The sequence below is a fragment of the Monodon monoceros genome, unplaced genomic scaffold (assembly GCF_005190385.1).
Source record: "Monodon monoceros isolate NGI ecotype Baffin Bay Population unplaced genomic scaffold, NGI_Narwhal_1 Super_Scaffold_18, whole genome shotgun sequence".
In the NCBI taxonomy this organism is placed as follows: domain Eukaryota; kingdom Metazoa; phylum Chordata; class Mammalia; order Artiodactyla; family Monodontidae; genus Monodon; species Monodon monoceros.
The window spans coordinates 179,633,666-179,650,372 of record NW_021703774.1 but is presented as its reverse complement, the minus strand read 5'-3'; the positions used below and the strand labels follow the sequence as shown (position 1 = coordinate 179,650,372).

The following is a 16,707-nucleotide window of genomic DNA, read 5'->3' as shown; positions in this document are numbered from 1 at the left end:
ATGATGTTCTTCCCACTGTGGAGGGCTCAGTGGTGACTCTGGCCTGCGATCCAGGGCAAAGGTCTTTACTGGGTCACCTGCCAGCTCCTCGCCTCCCCAGGAGCCAGATCCTGAGCTTCTCCAGATGCTTTCCCCAAGGAGTATCTGGGACCAGAGCCCAGGCTCTGCTGCCTCCCGACCCCACCCCGCTGGACCCCTCCCCTCACAGAGCCCTGGGCCCAGTGGCAGAGTCCGGACAAGTCCTGCTTCTCCCTTTCCACCTGTACCTCTGGGCCTCTGCCTCTCCTCTAACAATGGGGACAGTCAGCCCTGCTCTGCCCCTCCTGGTCCTTGGTGGGCGAGCTGGGTACCAAGGGTGGACAGAAGGCCGGATGCAGGAGGGTGAGCCAGGGGGGCAGGTGGGCCTGGGGCACCCACCTGTGGCCTCTACTTTTCAGAGCTCTACCTGGATGAGAGCAAGCAGTTTTACAAGGAGCTGGGCTTCAAGCGGTGAGCTGGGGGCTCGGGGCTTCACTGCTCCCTTCTTCCTCTTCTCCCTTCCCCCTCTCCCTGGCCAAGCGGGCTCTGGGGGCATCCACTGCTCCAGCCAGCCCTGCTGGGCTCTCTTTTGGGTGCCGAGTGTCTGTTACGGGCTGTAGGTTAGGCTTCTCACCCAGGGCCTCCCCACAACTGGCTGCAGAGGGCACCTGGGCTTAGCGCCCCAGTCAGGGGCCACCCTAGCCACCTCGGGTGCATCTGCCACCAGCTGGCTGCCTCCTCTGATTGGTGAGTCGGGACCCCCGGGCCCACCCATTCCACACTCCCCACACCCTCTGTGGGGCCCCAGGCCTGCCAGCCCACCGGCTGGCTGCCTCCTCTGATTGGCAGTGCCAGCTGAGCCGGCACCCCCGGGCTCACCCAGTCCACACTCCCCACACCCACAGGCTGGCTGCCCCGTGCCTCCTGAGCCCCTGGCGAGGTGGGGCGGGGCCTGCTTGTGGGAACGGGTCTGTGCAGAGACGGGGGGCAGGCGCTGGGGCTGTCTTTGGTGAAGAGGCAGAGCCTGGACAAGCCAGCCGTGTCTCGGCAGGTACAACAGCTTGAGCGTCCTGCCGGCCTCCCTGGGGAAGCCTGTTCGTGATGTGGCCGCCAAGGTTTGTGACGGCCAAGGTCGTGTGGGACTCAGGTGCAGGGGCTTCTGTCTAGGACTGACCTGGGCCTGCTCCCCTCCCCCCAGGCCAAGGCTGTCGGCATCCAGGGCAACCTCTCTGGGGACCTGCTGCAGAGCGGAGGGCTGCTGGTGGTCGCCAAAGGTGGGCCAAGGGCGGGGCATCAGGGGCCACCGCAGGGTCACGGGGTCGGGGTTGCAGGGCCACATACTCAGGTGGGAAGGTTTTGATGAACTCGACCCTGCCCTCACCCTCCCTCCCTCCGGCTTACTGATCTCAGCACAGTTACCCCCTTGGTGGAGTGGCCCAGCTCTGAGTGTCATCCTAGCTGGGCGGGGTGTGGCCACACAGGGGCACCCTGATGACCGCCCCCCCCCCCCCCCGCTGGCTGCAGGTGGAGACAAAGTGCTGCTACACTTCGTCCAGAAGTCTCCAGGTGACTACGCCCCCCAGGAAAGCATCTTGCAGGCCCTGGGCATCTCTGTGGAGGTCTGTACCAGTGAGCCGCCCAAGGTGAGCCCAGGCCTGGGGCGGGCGCTGCGCCAAGAATGCCCCCCCCGCCCCCCCGCCAACCCCTGGGTTGAGCACTTGCTGTGGCCAAATGCTGAGCCGGACCTTGTTGGCTTTAGGTGATTCTGGGCTCACAGCAGCCCCAGGATGTCACTGCCACCCCATTTTGTGGTGATGGGCCAGGGGCAGGGTGGCCAGATGGGCAGGCACAGCAGGGCCCTCTCCAGGGGACAGGGGGCTGGTCAGGGGCTGCAAGGCAGAGGAGGGGCCCGTCCTCTCAGCCTGGGGGGGGCTGGGGTTTGTCCCAGGTGACCGTTGCCCACGTTAGGTTAGCATGGTGCTGGTGGTCGACCTCCTGTGCCCCGAACGGAGGGGACTGTCCGGCACACTCCTCCTTCTACTTGGGCCACAGAGCCCTGGAGGGTGGGATCAGCTGCTCTTGGCCCCGGGGAGTGTGGCCAGGCTGACGGGGCCTCTGCTGGCTCCGCAGTGTGATGAGGCGTGTTCAAGGTGAAGGCCCCGGGCCTCCAAGGATCTGAGCGGCGTCTCCTGCCCTGGGCACACTGGGAGTTGGATGTGAACAAATTCCAGAATCTCTGGGCTGGGGCTCAACTCTGCCTGGTCTGCAGGCAGCGATGAGCATTAAACTGCACTTTCTGGACAGTGTTTCTTCATTGCCTCTGAATCTTGCGTCCTTGGCAGCCCTGGCCACCCCGGCCTTGATTGCTCTTGGTTTCATCCATGCCAGCGGGGCGGTCATGCCTCCCGAGGCGTCACCTTCCCCGCTAGCAGAGTCGCTTTCCCTGGTGGGTTGTTGGTGGTGGCCGCGCCCCTGCAGCCTCCCTGGAGACCTCAGGCCTTTGGCACATGTGGGTCAGGGGTCTGAGAACAGGTCCAGGGTGTGGGAGACGAGGGTGGGATGGGCTCTGTCTGATAGGAAACTCCCCAGGCCCCAGGCGGGAGCCTGGCCTGGAGGGGTGGGAGCTAACTGGGTTTCCAGGGAGGAGACGGTTTCCATTCCACCCGCTGGAGTCTGGTGGACAGTCGGGGACTTTTAGGGAAAGGGCTGCTCTGCCAGTAGGCCCTTTACTCACATGAGACTTGTCATGTGCGCTCCGCTGGGGGTGGGGGGGAGCCCGGGGGGGGGGGGATGTCCGGTTCCCCCGATGCCCCTGTCACGAGGCGGGGAGGTGACAAGCACCTCAAACCTAACAGGTCTAGAGCAGAACTCCTGTCCTGCCCCGTCAGGAGCTCTCTTGTCTGAGTTCAGATGACTTTCTCAGCACCCTCCATGCCCCTGGTCCAGGCCTGGACAACCACAGTGGTCTTCTAGCTGGCGTCCCAGCGTCCCCGGCCTCCAGCAGAGCCTCTCTGTGGTCATTTAAAAACTCAGGGCAGGTGACAAGGTTTAACTGCTCACTGGCTTCCAGTTACACAAAACCCCAAATCCAGATTCTGGGCTGCAGCTCAGATCCCCCCGCCCCTCTCCTGGAACTCAGCTCCTTCCTGGGTCAGGATCCCCTCTCCCTACCTGAACTGTGATCCCCGAGGGCGGGCATTTGGGGGCGTCATGGTCATTGCTATGCCCCCGGCAGAGAGACCCTGGGGAAATTGTCAGGAGCGCCCTGCCATTTCCTCACCTGGCCACCAGCAGTCAGCGGCGGGTGCAGCGGGAGAGTGGGGCACTTTCTCAGGTATGTCACCCCGACGGCCGGCCCTGGGCCCTGCTACACAGACAAGGCAGCCGACTGCTTTAAAGCCTTTACTTAGCTCAAGTCTGAAGCTCGTGGACATCTGAGGAGGACGCGCTTTGGCGAGCGGGCAGAAGACCGATAACCGTGTCTACAGGGCTGCGGCGGGCGGTGTAGATCCTCGCAGGCGGGCGCGGAGGGGCCTCAGGGCAGGGTCGCACTCCACGCCGGGCGCGGCATGTGTGGGTTGGCTGCGGGTGGGTTGGCCGCCAGGAGCGGGGCGCACGCCGGGTCCTCGCTGGCAGCACCGTCTCCGCGCAGATGGGGCACCTCGGGTCGGCGGGTGGGCGTGGGCCGCGCAGCTCGGCTCGGCCTTGGCTACCAGACGTGGCATCGCACCTTCGGGTGCATAGGGGAGCCCCGCGCACAGTGGAACGCGTCTGCGAAGGCGGCCAGGTTCTGCAGCGAGCCCGGCACCCTGCGGGTGGACGGAGGAGCCTGAGACAGCGCCGGCCCGGGCGCGGGGCGCAGGGGCACGGGGGCCACTTGCCTGTACTTCCGGGGGCTGTGGACGTCGGTCTTGATGGACTGGATGGTGAACTCGGGCCGGTAGGACCCGCACCACACCTGTGGGTGCATGAGGGGTGTGGCTGCGGGACTTGGAGGAGGGGCGGGGGGATGGGGTGCAGGGGCAAGGAGGACCAGAGGGCGTGCTGGGGGGGCACCGTGGGTCTGGGGAGGCGGGCGCCGCTAGGGCTGTGGCACGGAGGGAGTGCGGCCTGGTTCCTCTCTGGGCACAAAGGAGTCCCGCCAGGACCCCCGCTGCTCCTTCTTGGGTGGGGGGAGGGAAGCCAGCGGGTCGCCCCTCTTTCTCCACAGCTACATCTGAATCTTGCCCAGCTCCAACGCCGCCGCCTTCCTTTCCCTCCAGGAAGCCTTCCTGGCCCACTAGTTCAGGTTCTGCCTGGCTTGCCCGCCAGGGTGTCGCTGGAGGCATGCGTCAGTGGGGGCCCGCCAAGGATGCAAGTGGGGGAGCCGGTTTCCAGCCAGCGGGGCAGGGACTGACCCCCACCTGTGCGTAGCCGATGAAGAACAGCTGCTTGTAGGCCAGCTGCAGTCCTGGCAGCTGTTGGTCCTTGCCGCCTTCCGCCACCCACTTTAGGTAAGCCTGCAGGCACCAAGCGGGTGCTGGGCCAGGGCCTGCCCTCCTGGGGGCAGCACCGGGCTGCCCAGGACTCCAGGGTCCTTGGATTGGGGCGGAAGGGAGGTCTGACTTCTGGGCCTCCTCCGGTGGGGGTCCTGCCCCTGCAGCGTGGGGCCTCTGAGAACCCCGGGGACCATCTGAGTACCGACCCCGGGCTCGGTGGGAGCCCACTGCCCGGGCAGCCCGCCACATGAATGAGCGCCTGACGGCCAGTGCCCGAGGCTGCTGGTGCAGGGGTGTCGCTGAGGCTGGCGGGCGTTCAGTGACTGTCACTGCCTTACTTGGCAGTGGACAGTGGTCTCCCCAGAGCGCGGAGGCCTCAGCTAAGGTTGGGGTAAAGTGTGGGCCTGCCCGCCTGTGGCCGGCAGGCTCCCCCAGGGCTCTGCTGCCTCCCTGTCAGATGGAGAAGGGTCCCGGGATCTGCCTGGGCTTGGGAAGGGGTCAGTCCCTGCCGTGCTGAGGGGTTGTCCCTGCCTGGACCTGGTCGCTCCCCGCCCCACCTCCTCGGAGGCCTGGCTTGGACGCACCTTGTAGGTCTGCCGCACCCCTCCATTGTCTGCGATGTTTTCCCCGAGGGTACTGAAGCCATTCACCTGCAGGCGGGAGACAGGATGGCGGGGGTGCCCGGGCTCCCCAGCTCCGCCCTCCCGCAGGCCAGGGCTGCGGTGTGTCCGGGCGGTGGCCGCTCACGTTCTGGTCGTCGGCCAGGTCCCAGGAGTAGTTGCCATACTGGTAGACCATGCACTCCGACTGCTTGCGGAAGTGCTGGGCCGAGAAGTTACTCCACCAGTCCATCCTGTTCCCGTTCTTGTCGAAGTTCCGGCCTGGACGGGGGCGGGGGGCTGCCCACAAGGCCCGGCCTGTGCAGCACCAGCCTCTCCCCCATGTCCTCCCGGGAACCCCGGTGTCTAGAGCTCATGTGAGCAGAGGATGGGCTCCCTGTCACGGGGCTGCTCTGACCCTGGGGGACGGAAGGCTTCAGTGGTGTCCATGCCATCCCCAAGGTCAGGGCCTGGGGTCTTGGGTCACAGGACCCCAGAGGCACTGCGGACTAAGGAGCCTTGCTGTGGTGTCCACACTCTCTAAACCCCAGGGGAGGGGAGCGCTGGACCCTGGGGACATGGGGCTGCCCTCAGAAGGTTTCGCTGGTCTAGCCCAATGGGAAAGCCAGCCTCGCTGGGTGGCAGCTGGAGGCCCCTGGAACCAGGCAGGAACCAGGCAGGGGGCCCCCGTGCAGCGGTGGGAGGGGTGTGTTTGTGACTGGAGGTGCAGCTCTGACCTCCAGGCAGCCCCGTACCGTTGTCATCAAAGCTGTGGGTGATCTCGTGCCCAATCACCATCCCGATGCCCCCAAAGTTCAAGGCCTGTGGCTGCTCCTTGCTGAAGCAAGGAGGCTGGAGGATCCCGGCAGGAAACACTGCGAGGAGGCAGTGGGGGGCGGAGTAAGCTGTAGGTGAGCACACCTGTGCGCACCTAGCCGTCCTGGCATTTAACCTCACGGCCAGGGAGGTAAAGGTTATGATCCCCTGCCGCATTTTACAGAGCGGAAAACGTAGGCTCTGAAGGCAAGACGGCAGGGCTTATGGGGCGCGGGGTGAACACACCAATCTGGTTTCGGTTTGGGGAGTAGAACGCATTCACCGCAGCGGCCCCGATGATCCAGCTGTGATAGACAAGTGGGTCATTCAGAGCCCAGGTCTCCTGGGCCTGCCCTCCAGTAGGCCCCCTACTCAGCTGCCCAGAGCCCACCCTGACCCATGCACAGCGGTCATGCCACGAGGCCAGCATGGCCAACGGCCAGGGCAGGGTCTAGGCCAGTCCAAAGCCTTGGCTTCTCCCTGGGACCCCAGAAGCAGAGGGCGGGTGCAGGGGGGCTCTGAGTCAGACCCATTGCCCTCCCCCACTGGCCCATTTGCCCCCCTCCCCTGTGCCATCCCCACTCACAGGTTTTGGTCCACCTTCTCCCGAAGCTTCTTGAGGCTCCGCTGGGTGCCAGCCTTGAGATTCTGTAGTCTGTTCTCAAAGTACAGGTGCTCCGAGAAGTTCAGCTACAGGAGACGGGTGGGCATGCGTGCGGGGTCCTCGAGGGGCCCGGGGGTAAGGGAGGTCAAGGGCGGCTGGGGACTGGCCTCAGGACTCGCCAGGCAGTCCCAAATGTGGCCCACAGGCTCTGCATGCAGTGGACTAGGGGCCAAGCCTGGCTGTGTGCATTTACCGGGCAAGATCCAAGTCCCTCCCAGCCATGGTTTCCCCATCTGTAATGGAAGGTGATGCTAGAGCCCCAGCATGCGGCCAGGTGGCTGAGTTATGGACGGAATCCACCCCCGGTAGTTGAGGACCCAAGGTCCTTGGGGGCTGGCTCAGGGGCGGGTTGGGTTGGCGCCAGGGGACAGGTGGGGCTGTGTGGGTGGCACGCACATTGGAATACTCCTCGTCCAGGTGTTTGTTCCCCTCCTCCAGGATGTAGTCGGGATACCCAACCTGCTCCCGGATGCTCATGGCCTAGGGAGGAGATGGGGGCTGGTCCCTGCCCACCCCACTGTGGGCATCCTGGCTTTGCCCCCGCCATGTGGGTAAGGGGCTAAGGGACTCGCCCTCCTTGCAGGCTGTGGGGAGGCTAATGGGGACAGAACGTGGAAGGGCTCGACCAGAGACCGACCTTCGCACCCGGCCGCCAGCTAGGGGTCTGGGGTCGGGCCGGGCAGAGCTGCTTGGCTGCTCTCACACCAGCCCAGAGCGGGTCCTGCTCCCTGTGGCCGTGGCCGACCCCGCGCATTGCTGGGGGGTCTCACCTCTGCCCGCAGCCCCTTCCTGAGCCCCCCACCCCCAGGCTCACTGCCCTCATCTCTGAAGAAGGGGTGGCGACGATTACCCTGTACCCCTCGCACCGGGGCCACCCTCTCCCAGCCTCCTGCCCACCTTCTCCTGGGCCTTCTTCTTGGATGACTCGTCCATCCAGCTCAGCTCGTCTAGGGTCTCCACGAACACTGCCCGCAGCTGGTCGATGAGTTCTCTGACCTGGGGGGAGCGCGTGACCCTGGTGCCCGGCTGATCGGCATTGGGGTCTCTGCAGGGGGCCGCTCCGAGCGCGGTGGGGGGTTGGGGGGCGGGATCTGACCCCCTGGGACAGGGTCCCCACGGCAGCACTCTGTCCTGGGTGGGCCTAGGGCCTGCCAGGCCCTGGACCCACACCTCGTAAAACTTGTCCCCTTCCCAGGCAGGCCCTCAGGGCTGGGGGTCGGGGCCAATAGCTGTTGGGGGCCAGAGGCCTGGGGCGGGCAAGGCTTCCCCGCATCCCGCTGTGTGACGGGGCGCCAGGCAAACACGTGCTCCCCGGTACCGCTGAGCACACAGGCGCTGCTGGGGCGAGAGGTGCCACGGGCTGGTGTCCCCTGGCCCAGGGCGGGGTCGCCGGGCACGCACCATGTTCTTGCTGTCCCTGGGGAAGGCCTCCTTGATGTAGAGTGAGCCCACGGCGCTCTCCATGTTACTGTTGACGTAGCTGACGCACTCCCGCCAGCGCACCTCCTGTACCGACGTGCCGTACAGCGCCTGGCACGTTTCATTTCACCACGTTTACCAACGTCTGCTTCCCTGGCCTCGGCCCCAGCATGCCCAGGGGCCAGTGGGGGACACTGGTGAACTCAGACACCCCCTTTGAACACCGCCCCTGGTGTGGGAGGACCGGGTGTGCAGTTTGGGTGCCCTGCCCAGCCCCAAGTTCCTCCTTGGCCCCTGTCCCTGCCATCCTGGCCTGGCTGTCTGGCCGACTCTGCTCTCAAGGACTCCAGCCCTACCCCAAAGCACAGGCTGGCGTTGACCTTGGGGGCCTTGTCTAGCTCAGCCGTGAGCCACCAGCTGTCTGGGCCCTGGTTTTCCCGTCTCCAAAATGACGATGAGAATGTCTGCCCATCTGTCCCTGGGTACACAGGGCACAAGATGGAAATGTGCCCCCTGTCAGATTTCTGGCCCCCAATCTTGGCCCCCTCGGAGCTCTGCCCAGCATCTGGCCACACGTTCCGGGGCTGTGGGGTGTCCTGCCTCTTAGCAAGTCAGTGTGACTCATTCTCTGTCCTCTGAGCTCTGGGATTCAGCTCCCTTCTCCACGCTTGGCTCATAGCGTCCTCAGCCCAAGACGGCAGAGCAGGAGGCCTGATTGCCACAACGGCTTCTGCCTCCATCTCCCCGATCGGGGCCGGACCCCTGCGTCCACTCGGCCTGTGACCCTGCAGCGGCCAGAATGACCACACCAGGCGCGACATCGGATGTGGTTCCCGCTCTTAACACCCCAGTGGCTCTCAGTGCACGTGGAATCCGCATGCTGCTCTGGCCCATGGTTGCCTCCCCCTCCTCCCTGACCTCATCTCCCTCCTTCCCCCATGTGACCCCGGGGTCCCTGCCCCAGGACCTCTGCACTAGCTGTTTCTGCTGGGAATCTGGCCTGGGTCGTTCGTGCCTTGAGGTCTCCACGGTCACTTTCACAGAGAGGCTCTCCCTGCCCTCACCCCCTCCCCTCACATCTACTTGCTGGTCTTGAAAGAGCAGATTGTGCTTTGTCGATGGCTTATTGTTAGGCTGCCCCGAGAGGGCGTGTCTCATGAGCCTGGATCACAGCTCTGATCCCAGGGTGGACCTTGGTGCTTGGCCCACAGCAGGTGGTCAGTGTTAACAAGGAAACAGTCCAGGCCTGGTGCAGGGGCAGGGCATTGCTCACCTTGCGGTAGTTTGCGCGTGCATCCTTGAATCTCTGGCTCAGGCTGCTGATGCGGTCCAGCACCAGGCGCCAGACCAGGTAGTTCTGCATGGTCCTGGGGCAGGAGGCAGAGGGCAGCGGATAGAACAGGTGTGCACTGTTTGCCCAGGGAGAGGGTGTGGTTTATGGGCCCTTGGACAGCAGGCTCCACACCAAACAGAGACTTCAGGGTGGTGGAGAAAATCTCCAAGACGACCCACAGATACATCCTGCTTGCCCCTGGATGACTCAAGGAGGGGTTCGCATCTCTAACGTAAGGTTCCACTGGCCACAAACATTTAACCCCGTCATGTCCCTCGTGCCTCAGAGTAATGCTTTATGGGGTCCTCTCCTGAGAGGAGGAACTGTTGGGGATGAGGAGAGAGCAGGGGAAGGATGCTGACACCTCTTGGGACCTTCCTTGAGCCTCACCTGGATGAGTAGACATCGATGATGTCTTCAAGATTCTGGAGGTAGGGGATGCCATAGACCACCACTTCCTCATCTGGCAGCAGCTCGATTTTGACAGAGGATAGCACAGATTGTATGAAGAGAGTCCAGTTAAATCCCTGGAGAAGGAGGGAGTGAGGAGAAAGAGGGAGAGATGGAGAGGTAGACACAGTTCTTGGGCATCCAAGAAACCCAGCCCCCTCTAAAGAATATTCAAAAAATAAGAGAGAAGGTGCAGGTAATCAGAATCAGGAAAAAGGTGGGTGACATTACTACAGAGCCTACAAACAGTGAAAAGAGATTATGGCAATATATTGGAAAATCCAAGTGTAATGGAAGAATTCCTGGAAAAACACAACTCAGCAAAAAATGAAAGAAGAGATAGAAAATATAAATAGTTTCGTATGTAAGAAACTGGATTATTTAATTTAAAATATTTCCACATAGAAATTTCCAGACTCATCTGGCTTTTCCAGTGAATACTATCTGACATTTAAGGAAGACATACCGCCAATCTTAAATTTTCCAGAGAAGGAAAAAAGAGAAAACTCAACTTGATTTATGAGGCCCAGAATAACCTTAATACCAAAATAAGGACATTAAAAGAAAAGAAAATAAGCCAGTCTCATTTATGATAATTGATACAAAAATTCTAAGCAAAATATTAGCAATCGGAATTCATCCGTGCCTATATAAAATGGATAATGCAACACAGCCAAATTAGATTTACTCAAGGAATACAAGTGTGGTGTAACATTTGAAAACCAATATAATTCACTATGGTAACTGAATAGAGAAGGAAAATCACATGGTAATTTCAATAGATGCAGATAAGGCATATTAAAATTGACTTCACGAAAAAGATTCAGCAAATCGAAATAGAAGTTCTGTAATCTAATAAAAGGATCTGTACAACAGCAACAGTGGCAACAAACAAAACCCCACAAAATTCTACAGCAAACAAAATTAAATGAACGCTTGCAAAATGTTGCAAAGCTTTTCGTCTGAGATCAGGAGGGAAACAAGATATCATGACTTCAGCCTTATGCTGAAAGTCCTAGCCAGTTCAATAAGACAAGAAAAAAATTAAATCAATAAGGATTAAAAAGGGAAGACATAAAACTTATTTTTTACAAAGGACATGATTCTGTGTCTATAACATATTAAAGGATAAACTATTAGAAGTACTACATGCTTTGAGTAAAATTGCTGTATACAAAGTATTACCATATACTAGCAACAAACAATGAGAGAAATTGCAAAATGATACCATTTACAATCATATTAAAAAACCAAGGACCCAGGAACAAATGTAATGAAAGATATGTAAGGCCTTGAAGTAGAAAACTATAAAACTTATTGAGAGAAATGAAAGAAAACATAAATATATGGAAGTAACTATATGGAAGTTTCATGGATCGGAAGACTCAACCTTGGAAAGATGTGGATCTTCCCCAAATTGATGCTTAGATTTCAAGCAATCCCGGTCAAAATCTCAGCAGCATTTTGTGTGTGTGTGTGTGTGTGTGTGTGTGTGTGTGTGTGTGTGTGTGTGTGTAATTGACTAGCTGACTCTGAGCCTTGTAAGAAAATGCAAAAGATCAAGAATAATGGATTTGAAGAAGAAAGTTGGTAGACATCAAAACTTATCACAAAGCTATAGCAATGGAGGCGGTAGGTTCCGGCACGTGAATAGACAGAGAGACCATTGGAACAGAGGAGAGTTCAGAAATACACACACGGGTACAAATGCACAGACCCAGACATGCACACAGGCACAAGCGCGCAAAAAGTCACTCAGTCTTTAATCAAGTTGGCACACAGCGCAATGGCTAATGGGGGAGTCTTTTCAATAAATGGTGCTAGATCATCTGGACAGCCACAAGGAGCAGATGAAACAATTCCTTCTCACTGTACATAAAAAACAACTCAAGGTAGACTGTCGACCTAAACAACCTTGGCGGGCAAAGATTTCTTAAGCAGAACACAATGAACGCTAGCCATAGAGACAGGATCCATCCGTCTTTGGATAAATTGGACTATTTTAAGCCCTCCTTTAAAAAAAAGAACCACTATGAAAGTGAAACAGCAGGCTGCCCACTGGAAAGGACATTTACTACACAGACACTGACCAAGGGGTCACACCCAATGTATTCAGAGAACTAAGTCAGTGAGAAGAAGGCAGATATCCCAGTAGTGCAGATGGGCAAGAGACCTGAGCAGACACTTCACAAAAGGGGGCCACCGCTGGCCAGTCAGTGTGAAGTAGTGCTCAGGGAAAGTCAAATCCAACCCAGATGAAATTCCACAACATGTTTATCTGCAACACATCCCTAGATGGGCTAAGACGGAAGGAATGAGCACCACCAAGCACTGGAGGCGGTGTTTCACACGCTCCTGTTGGGGAGTGTACATCTGTATGATGATTTTCGAATGACCTGTGTCCTAAGACCTGGCCACTTCATCCCTATGGACACCTGACAGAAATGCTCGTGCGTGTGTGCCAAAAGACGTGCATGGGAATGAGCATAGCAACATCGCTCAGAAAAGTCCAGAACTGGAACAGCCAGAGGCCCAGCAAGAGTAGAACGGGAGCACAGCTGTTGTGTGTTCTTAGGATCGATCGCACAGGGATCAGGGTGACTGAGAGGCCGCCGCCGCCCCAGCGAGATGAGGTGTGACGACGGTGAGAAGTTGTCTCACCTACAGAACATAGGAGAGAGCAGCCCGGTGCACGCGTGTGGTGGAGGCCGGGTGGTGGCTGCTTTGGGGAGGAGGGCAGGGAGGGGGCTGTGTGGAGGGGCTCACGTGTGGCAATTCTAAGCTCTATGAACGCATTATAGTCCAGACATCCCGAGCCCTGCGTTCCTGCACGTGGCCACCCCTGCTCCGGGGCGTCTCCGTGGCACCTTCTGGCCATCTGCGTCCCCCCTTCCTCTCACTTCCCACGTTTGGTCCATTTGCAGGTCCTGCTGTTCTCCCTTCCAAATGAATCCACGAGCCACGCCTCTCAGCCCTTCCGCTGCCGCTGTCCCAGGCCGCCACCTGGTCCCGCCTAGGTTGTGCTGTAGCCTCCTGGCCTGTCTCCCCGCTTCTGGCCCTCAGCCCCTTCCCCATGTCCTCAGCAGCCGGGTTCTCTTCGCTCTGAGTCAAGTCCTGTCCCATCAAAGCCGGTGCCTTCAAAACGGCCCCGGAGGCCCGACATGGCCCACCCTCCCTCCCTGGCCTCGGCTCGGCCCCAGCCGCCCTGCAGCCCCGGCCTCAGGACCTTGGCACTCACTCACTGTTCCTCTGTGCCCGCCTTGCCTGCTCTCCGGCACACTCTGCAGGCCACATCTCTTTTTCCCCCACCCAAGCCCTGGGCAGGGGGCTGCCTGCTTTGTTTATGGATGGAGTCGGTGCCAGAGCACGGCTGGCTCCTCAAAGTGCCCGCCTGGGAGGGGGTGAGCTGGCGGGCGGTGCGGGGTGGTGTCACAGCAGGCCAGCACTGGGAGCCGGGAAGGAAGCGCGGGGGACAACAGGGCCTTCTGGAGCACCAGGTGCGGGATCCCTGGGCAGGGTCCCCCCGAGTTCTCCCGTCTTGTTCTGTGGCTCCAGACACTTAGGTGTTCTGGTCACAGGAAGGACATTCAGGCCCTGCCTCTGACGGCGGGCTCCGTCCCCAGCTGCACCGTCTCCCCCTGACCTGGGCCTTGGTCGCCGCAGTCAGCTGGCGGTGGCTAGAGCCACGTCCGGACCCTCCTTCCACAAAAGGAGGCCCCTCTGACGTCTCAGGACAGGCTGAGTGAGTGTGGGGCCTTGGGGGGTGCAGGGCTGAGCTCCCCCTTCCCGGGCCTGGCCAGCGGGAGGGGAGGGTCCGAGGGTCCAGCCGTGGGGCCCTCTGTCAGGGGCAGAGCTGTGCTGGGGCCCCGAGCCGGGCCTGGGGACAGGAAGCCCTGGGCGGGGGGCCTGCCCGACTCGGGCGGGCAAGTCAGCAGCCCCTTGCAGGCCGCTCTCCCGCTCGGAATACCTGGGGTGTCGCAGCAGGCACCTCACAGGCGGGTGGCCCCGCATCCCCAGGCAGCCAGCTGACACCTGCCGTCCTCGTGTGGACGTGTCCCTGTTTGGGTGACCGGTCCCGTGGGCCCTGCTTGGGGTGGGCGTACTTGAGGCTTAGGGGAGAGTGGCGGGGCGGGTACGGCTGGGGCTCGCCTTCAGACCGAACTTGTTCTGGAGCTGTTCCAGGTCCATCCTGTGGTACAGGGCGGTGACGTCGTGCCGCTCCTCCTGGGGGGCCATGGCCTGCAGCGGGGCGGGTGGTCACAGGGGCGGGGCAGCTGGCGTGATCCCCCCAACCCCGTCCGCCCCCGGTCCGTGACCTCACGTTGGCCAGCTGCGTCTCCAGCTCCAGCACCTGGGCCATGTCCTCCCGCACCAGGTGGCTGTTCTGGGGGAGGTTCATGTCCGCCCGAAGCATCGTGGCCACCGACATCATGAACTGCAGGTAGGCTTCCCGTACTTGAGCCAAAGGGTGCAGGACACAGTCTGGCAGCCTCGGGCACCTTGGCCCCCACGGAGCTCTCTGTGGGGGTGGGGTGAGCATATGCCACAAAGCAGCCCTTGGGATGCTCATCGGCTTGGGGGTTCCAGACGGCCCACGCCTCCCAGACTAGGGGCCCTCGGCGCTGGGACTCATGCTGCTGGCAAGCCGGCGGGTGGGAGGCTGTGAGCCCCGTGGGTGGATGGCGCCTCCTCCCCACACCTGCTGGATGGGCTGCTCGCCGACCCACAGCCAGACGCTCAGCGCTGGGCTCCCTGCTGCATCCCTTCTATGTGTGACCCCGTGCCTGAGCAGCTCACGCGGGACCGGAGACCTATTCCAGCGGACTGCACGGCTGCATATAAAGTGCAGGGCACACAGTAGGTGCTAGTAAAGGCCCAGAGCCATCGGGCGCCAGGGTTCAGGCGGGCTGCCCTAGCCAGGCTCGCCTAGGCCGGGCGTCAGGAGCTGGGTCCTGAGGCTGTGTGTCCCTCCTGGACCCACCTTCTTGGGGCCTGTCTGGTGGGGGGTTCCTCATTTGCAGGCAGGGACCACAGAGGCCACGTCTTCCCAGTTACTTGGCATCAGGCTGGGCTGATGCCGCCAGGCCGGTCTTGGCCAGCAGCTGCCGGGTCTGATCCATGGCTGCCAGGCGTGAGCCCTTCCAGGGGCCCCAGTCCCTGCTGCTCTGAGTTGGGTTCCTTGGGCTGTTCTCCCAGCCCCACTGCCCACTCCACGGCTCCTTCTTTTGGCCACGCTTGTCTTTTCTCTTGGCTGGACCCTCCTAGCCTAGCTCACAGCCCACCTCCTCCACGAGGTCCACCACACTGCTTCCAGGCCGTGGGCCATGTCACCTCCTGTCTTTCAGTCTGCTCCCCGGCCTTCCCCCCCGACTCCCTCTTCCACACCCCCAGCCCTGTCCCGCGCGCCTTGCTGCTGTTCAGTTCCCCATCTCTCTTCTCCTGGGTGCAGGAGGAGGGTGGCTCTGGGAGCAGGCTCAGGGCCCGGGTGGCCTGCACTCAGATCTCTACAGGCCACGTGCAGTGAGCCAGCGGTGTGGACCGCAGTCCTGCCCTGGCGAGATGGGGATGGCAGGTGTGCCCCTCGGGGCTGCAGGGCTGAGTGGATCCCCGAGCCTGCCCCTGGGGGTTCAGGGACACCCCTACGATGGTGACAAAGGCAGGGGTCCACGTCTGCATGTCCAGCCCTCAGTGCCGGGCTTGAGCCACGCAGGTGGCTAGCTGAGGGGCTGGTGTCAAGCGACACACAGGGAGCCGGGCCACAGGTGGGCCCTGGAGTGATGGGAGGAGAGCGCCCAGAGTGGAAGGGGCTGGCGGGAAAGCGCCAGGGGGACAGGTCCAGCATCGGCTGCCCCTGACTCACCTTCTGGTCGATGCCTTCATTGAAGTAGTGCTCTCGGGACGGCATGCCCAGGGTTGGCTGGTCTATCTGGAGACAGAGCGTGGGACCCTGGGCATGGAGCCGGGACACCCCTAGCCTTGCCGAGGTGGGCCCAGCCCTCTCCCCTCTCCTCTCCCCATGCTGTGCTTGGTGGGAACGGGCGCTCCATCTGGAGCGTGTGCAGGTACTGGGCCCTGACCCCTGCTCTGGGGCTGGACCGCAGGTGGGCTGAGGGGTGGCCAGGGGGTGCGGGCCACCCACGGGGCCTCGGACAGCCCCCCTCCCAGAGCGGAGTGTGTATTCCACGCGGGGTCCTCTGTGGCCTATCTGTGGCCAGTGGTGGCTCTTTGAGGTCGGGCTTTCTGTGCTGCTGCCAAAGGCCTGGACGGACCGTCCCGAGGACCAGCTCGGCACCTGGGCCGCCCCTCTGGTCAGGGCATGGGCCCCGGAAGGCCCAGCAGAAACCCAGACCATCGGCACAGGTCCCCTGAACTGCAGGTGTGGATGACAGCAGGGCCCTGGGAGCATTCGCGGGCCACCTGCCCCCTGGGGTAACAGCTGTCTCCCTGCTGCCCTGCGGGAGCCCCCAGCCAGGCCCAGGGGACCCGGCCTGCCTGGCCCCCCGGCGCGGCTCGTACATAGATCACGTGCTGGCTGGAGTTCTGGTCGTCGTTCCAGATGAAGAGGTCGATGAGGACCCGCCGGTTGAACTGCGCGTTCATCACGGCCAGCTGCTGCTCCAGTTCCCACCGGGCGCCTGGGGGCCGGCACCCCGTGCTGGAGACCTGTCAGGACCTGGGGTCCTAGCCCAGCCCCTCGTCCAGAGTCCACGGGGATCAGCAGGGCCCGGAGAGCAGTGCTGTGCGCCCCTCACCCCCGAGAGCAGGGAGCAGAGCCCACGCTGAGAGCCGGGGCCCTGGCCCCTCCCTAGGGCTCTGGAAGGGATGCCCCTCTGCAGAGCGGAGGGGCCCAGCCGCTGGGAGCCCGCCAGCAGCTGCTGGTGGCTGCGAGGCCGCCACCAGGCCCAGGGCCCCCGCCCATGCGAGGCCGCC

At 61.5% G+C, this 16,707-nt stretch overlaps 2 protein-coding genes across 3 annotated transcripts in view; one reads left to right on the top strand and one right to left on the bottom strand.

Moving 5' to 3' along the window:
• Positions 1-2,315, top strand: part of PRXL2B (peroxiredoxin like 2B) — a 3,458-nt gene extending 1,143 nt beyond the window's left edge. The window contains exons 3-7 of one of the 2 annotated variants that reach the window (XM_029229584.1): positions 438-489; positions 1,070-1,133; positions 1,217-1,292; positions 1,543-1,661; positions 2,149-2,315. In XM_029229584.1, coding sequence (XP_029085417.1) covers positions 438-489; positions 1,070-1,133; positions 1,217-1,292; positions 1,543-1,661; positions 2,149-2,172 — 335 coding nt within the window. In that variant the 3' untranslated portion in view covers positions 2,173-2,315. The remainder of the gene's footprint in view (positions 1-437; positions 490-1,069; positions 1,134-1,216; positions 1,293-1,542; positions 1,662-2,148) is intronic. The other variant, XM_029229585.1, reaches the window with a different exon arrangement.
• A 1,412-nt stretch (positions 2,316-3,727) lies between these two features.
• The window catches only part of MMEL1 (membrane metalloendopeptidase like 1), a 31,302-nt gene continuing 18,322 nt past the window's right edge, over positions 3,728-16,707 (bottom strand). The window contains 17 exon segments of the mRNA XM_029230285.1: positions 3,728-3,827; positions 3,900-3,976; positions 4,422-4,517; positions 5,081-5,146; positions 5,244-5,377; positions 5,851-5,970; positions 6,158-6,216; positions 6,498-6,601; positions 6,972-7,055; positions 7,473-7,571; positions 7,977-8,105; positions 9,268-9,361; positions 9,718-9,854; positions 13,927-14,016; positions 14,099-14,232; positions 15,634-15,703; positions 16,294-16,412. Coding sequence (XP_029086118.1) covers positions 3,728-3,827; positions 3,900-3,976; positions 4,422-4,517; positions 5,081-5,146; positions 5,244-5,377; positions 5,851-5,970; positions 6,158-6,216; positions 6,498-6,601; positions 6,972-7,055; positions 7,473-7,571; positions 7,977-8,105; positions 9,268-9,361; positions 9,718-9,854; positions 13,927-14,016; positions 14,099-14,232; positions 15,634-15,703; positions 16,294-16,412 — 1,712 coding nt within the window.